The sequence below is a fragment of the Branchiostoma floridae genome, chromosome 3 (genome assembly GCF_000003815.2).
Source record: "Branchiostoma floridae strain S238N-H82 chromosome 3, Bfl_VNyyK, whole genome shotgun sequence".
NCBI lineage: Eukaryota > Metazoa > Chordata > Leptocardii > Amphioxiformes > Branchiostomatidae > Branchiostoma > Branchiostoma floridae.
The window spans coordinates 14,415,036-14,419,815 of NC_049981.1; the positions used below are offsets into that span (position 1 = coordinate 14,415,036).

The 4,780-nt window shown below is 42.1% G+C and overlaps 2 protein-coding genes across 2 annotated transcripts in view; one reads left to right on the top strand and one right to left on the bottom strand.

Moving 5' to 3' along the window:
• LOC118412044 (kelch repeat and BTB domain-containing protein 6-like) overlaps positions 1-3,695 on the top strand; it is a 7,077-nt gene extending 3,382 nt beyond the window's left edge. The window contains exons 4-5 of the mRNA XM_035814641.1: positions 452-658; positions 1,139-3,695. Of these exons, the coding sequence (XP_035670534.1) occupies positions 452-658; positions 1,139-2,036 (1,105 nt within the window). The 3' untranslated portion in view covers positions 2,037-3,695. The remainder of the gene's footprint in view (positions 1-451; positions 659-1,138) is intronic.
• A 28-nt stretch (positions 3,696-3,723) lies between these two features.
• Positions 3,724-4,774, bottom strand: LOC118412045 (glycoprotein 3-alpha-L-fucosyltransferase A-like; the record flags this gene model as incomplete). The annotated part of the gene is given in 1 exon segment (XM_035814642.1): positions 3,724-4,774. A coding segment is annotated over 1 exon segment (851 nt), but the record flags the coding sequence as incomplete, so codon positions are not given.
• Positions 4,775-4,780: the final 6 nt, after the last annotated feature.

The window sequence follows — 4,780 nt, forward strand, 5'->3', positions numbered from 1 at the left end:
ATTCCCGGACTTCGACTAAGAAACATCAAGGTCCTATTCCGTGCTTCATACTTATTACGTCCATAACAGAAACATGTTAATACTTGGTGCGTTTGTCAGTCTGCCTGTCGGTCTTGTAGGTGTGTCTGTGTGTGAATGTGCCTGTGTATTAGAGTAGACCATCCGGTAACTTATCGTCACCATATCTTTTTGACTTTGGCCACATGTTATCTCACAATCCATACCTGTTTAGTAAGATTCACATGACACAGAAATATTAGGCAACTTTAGATACAACGATATATCTAACACCATGAAAAGAATCATATCGGATATAAGCACAACGTCACACACCAAAGAAGACAAAACAACCAACATATACCAGACCGACGTCACAGACTATGTTACCTACGGTCACTTGTTTGCATTGTTGCTATCTTCCGTAACCCTGAATCTATCCTGTACCCTGCAGACTGCACCACCTACCCAGCATCCTCCCTCACATCCGCTTCAACCTGCTGACCTCAGACGGTCAAGCAGCCATCTTGGAGCACCCCCTGGTCAGGGAGGATCCTGGGAATTCTGAGACCATCAGGAACATGGTACAGCCTGAAACCTCCACCCAGAAGACTAGAGTGGGCATGGACACCCAGGAAATGGCTCTCCTTTTTTGTACAAGGTTTGTAGAGAAAAGGAGCTTATACATGTACACATCTATGTTCAGTTTGGGCAGGATAACCTAAGAAAAGTTGGAAATACAGTATATGTCTTTATACTCATTATCATTATTTTGAAACCCGTTGCATCTTTCTTTTCAACTGCACATTTTTGGTGTGTTAATGCTGTGAAGAAGTTTCCTTGCCATGTCTTGCCTTAGTGCCATTCCAGTTACTAGTTTCCTGTAACCCCTTCACCCCACCCAAACTTTTAAAGTTACTAGAAATAGTACCTTGGATAATTATTTTGAGATTCATAGTATAGTAGTAATCCGTTGATGCATTACATCATGCCTTTTAGACACTCCCTTTATAACTCAGTGTACAATGGTATATATAAGTGCTTTTAGTTGACACGTTCGGATCGTGCAACTTGAACATCATTTTAAAATTACTAAAATTCTGGTAAGCAGATGGATAACTGTGTTTATTTTTGTCTGCAGCAAAAAAGAGATGCTGTGTATGAACCCCAGGGTGGGGAGGTACATCAGCTGTAGTTACGGAGCAAACCTTCCACCCGTTGTGACGATGACTGTTACCAGTGATAACGACATCTACATCTTGGCTGGACACTCGCACGTTGAACTGTCCTTGTTAGTGTACAATCATGTGGGGAACACATGGGAACAGGTGTCAACAGTGTCTAGGTCACGGGGGGACGACTTGCCAAGCGACGAGTACCTTGTCGAAGTTGACGGATGTCTTTACTATCTCACGGTCAAAATGTCGCTGACAGCGGACATGCTGGTGTGGGTCAGACGATATAACCGGCACACGAGCCAATGGGAGGACTGCCCACAGCCGGAACTGGAGGGAACATCAGACATCAGCGTGGCGTTGTCATGCGGTCCGCACTTGTATTTCTTCACGAACACAGAAATGCATCGCTACGACCCCAGTCAGGATAGTTGGAGCAAGTGTACGCCGCTGAACGCCATTCCTCTGCTGTGCACGGCCGTCGCCTTTGGAACAACGGAGATCTTCTGCACGGACATCCGCTTCAGAAAAATGGCAGTGTACAATACAACGTCGGACTGTTGGCGGTTGTCTAATGCTGAGTTGCCGTCTCTGAGAAATCCGACCATTATGGATAGCCCGAGTCTCTTTGTGCTGGAGAAGCAGCTGCATGTGCTGTTACGGTCGTACAGTGGGGTGCCGGCAGGGGCCGACGACTGGCAGATATTTGCATGGGACAGGTTTCAGGGGGTTTGGGAGGACTCGAAGCCCACCCTGCCAGCTGGGGACTGGAAGGCCTGTGGTCCTGTGTGTTGTGTAGCCCGCATGTATCTACCATGTCTGAACAAAAAACGTACAGGCACAAGGAGTACAATGCACCCTTAGAGCACGGGTGTTTTGACTGTCTGTAATATAGATGTCACTGCCATTATCATGCCCATTTGGTGATCCCATGGCGTCTTGTGTGAATTCATATTCTATTTTTGTATAAGTTGTGTGACTCAGTCAGACTTTGTTGCTGAATTTTGAAGTAACATGATACTATTTCCTCTGTTATTTGTTTTTTAAATTGCAAAAAGGAAAAATAGAATAACAAAAATGTATACATGTATATATTGTTTTTATTTACAAAGTGACACCTAGGATTTGAGGTCAGTACTGCAATTTTTTTTAGCCATAAGTGAAGTCACACTAGGCAAGTCTACGACTAGTGTTGGTAAAACATTTACCTACTAGTATTTGTTTTAGTAACAGTTAGATAAACCACACACCTGTGTAACTTTGAAAATATGAATTTTTAAGCTTAGTTGAAAAATATGTGTTTCTGTAATATATACAGTGATTTAAGAAGAAACTATGATGATATGTTGTTTGATTTTATATCCTAGTCACAGATTTGGGTTTCCTGCATCACAGATGAATTTGAAATGTCCATTGAGTTTATGATATGAACAGAACAGATATGTATGTAATAACATTTTTCTCGTGACATCTACATACAACTAAACTATAATGGACTTTCATGACGAATAGAACACAAATCATGGATCATCATGTGCATAATTTCTTAAATCACATGGTCTTTCATAAGCATACTGTAAATGCATTTAAGTTCGCGGGGATTTAATTTCGCGGTAGCGGGAAAAAGGACTTTTTGCGGTGGTTTTAAGTTCGCGGTAGCACCATGCAATGTAGTCTCTTACTGCTATGGAAAAATGTTTGCAGTGGTTTTAAATTTGCGGTAAAGCGGCCACCGCGTAAACCGCGAACATTAAACCACCACGAAAGTTTCTGCATTAACAGTATTTTCAATCTTTAAATTACCCAATGTCAAGATTCTTGAGGCCTAGACTTTTTCATTGATTATGTGTCTCTCCTATTGTATCTTATTTGTCACCACGCGTAAAGTTAATGATAAGTGAGTCATAAATAATGCCATTGGTTATATAACAAGCTAAGCTAATTTTTTATGGACTGAGTTGAAATTTGGCACAGCCAAAAATCTGAGAAACTGACAGATATATCAGCTTTAAGAAGATATGTTTCTTTACATTTGTGCCAAATTTCATCTCATTTATTGAAAGAATGAAATGATCTTGTTATTAAACCCATGGCTTATTCCCCCCCACCCCCACCCCCATCTAAGCTTCAAATTCAATACCAACTGTGTCAAAGTTCATTTTTTAATGTTTTAGTTTTATACTCACATTTGCATATAATGAATAATTATAACGACTAAGTTAACTTAACTTTTAGCATCAGTTACAGATGTATGTACAGTTCTATCATCATACATAATAATGGTATGGTCACGCTTTTGGAATGGATCATACAAATAGATTGACACAGGAGTCAGGTATAGGAAAAGGGCACGATAGTACATGTGCTGTAAATATTGCAATTTTGTGGCCTTTTTTTGTTTTCGATTATTGAAATGATGACACCGTGAATATGTGTTGCTAAGCTACATATTTAGTATATGTAGAAAACCTCCTATCCACTCCTGTGAAATTAAACCCCATGATAATAAATGAATATCCATCAGTGTGTGGAAAATATCAGTCCGTATAATTAAGTAGCTGCTTGAAAGTGGTCGTCAACGAACCGAAGTTTCTGAAATTTCACATTTTCTAGAGGGTCACACATTGAAAGATGTTCGCCTTCAAACCACCTTCTCAAGTCGGTATAAAGTTTCCTTTTTGTTGGGCACCTCTCAATAAGTTCCCTACACAGATTACACCACCCACCTTCTTCTAAAGGCATGTTCTTAGGTGGAGTAGTCTTCCACTTAAAGTAGGCGTTATACTGATCCTTGTCTTCACCCAGCTTCTTTAAGAAGTCAGCTAGTTCCTTGGGTGACTTGAAGTCGTCCACGTGGATGTAGGAGTGCGGTGGTGCCAGCCTCTCGTAGTCGGATCTGTTGGCTCCTAGAACGACCGGAATGACGTCGTTTGCCAGGGCATTCCTCCAGAACTTCTCGGTGAGGTACTCCTTACACTTCATGTTCTCGAAGGCGAGGTAGAACTTGTACTGCCTGATGATACCAGGCATGCAGGTAACGTTCCACTTCGCGCAGACAGTCTTCCCGCATCTTCCGAAGACATCCACGTGCATGTGCTTGACTAGTTCTGTTGCATACGCAACACGGTTGGCTTGGGTGTTGCATTTGCTTATGAACCAAACCGCTAGCTTCTTCTTCCCTACTGTGTAATCCTTGTTGGGGTACGGGTCGACTCCTTCAACCTTGAGTCTTTGGTAGGTCCGATATAACGATCCCCATGCACCGGACGAGTCCGAGTCAGCCCTGTACGTGATGGTCCAGTTAAAAACACTCCTGTACGTTTCAAAGTTTATAGACGGGAAGCCCGGGCACTCCGTATGAAACCACACCCAGTGCTGGTGAGGATAGCGAACTGTAGGCATCACAGAGGAGTTGTAATCCTTCTGCAAGTTACTGACTTCGAAGAGGACAGCATCGGATTCGTGAATGTTCTCACGGTATTTAGAAAAGATACAATTCGGCCTAGTTTTACACAATGCGCCTGTTCCCTTCGGTAGTTTCTTATTCAGTTGGTCATCCCAAAGATCTGTCCATATCAAAATCTTAAAGAGCTCCCGTTTGGCTAGTG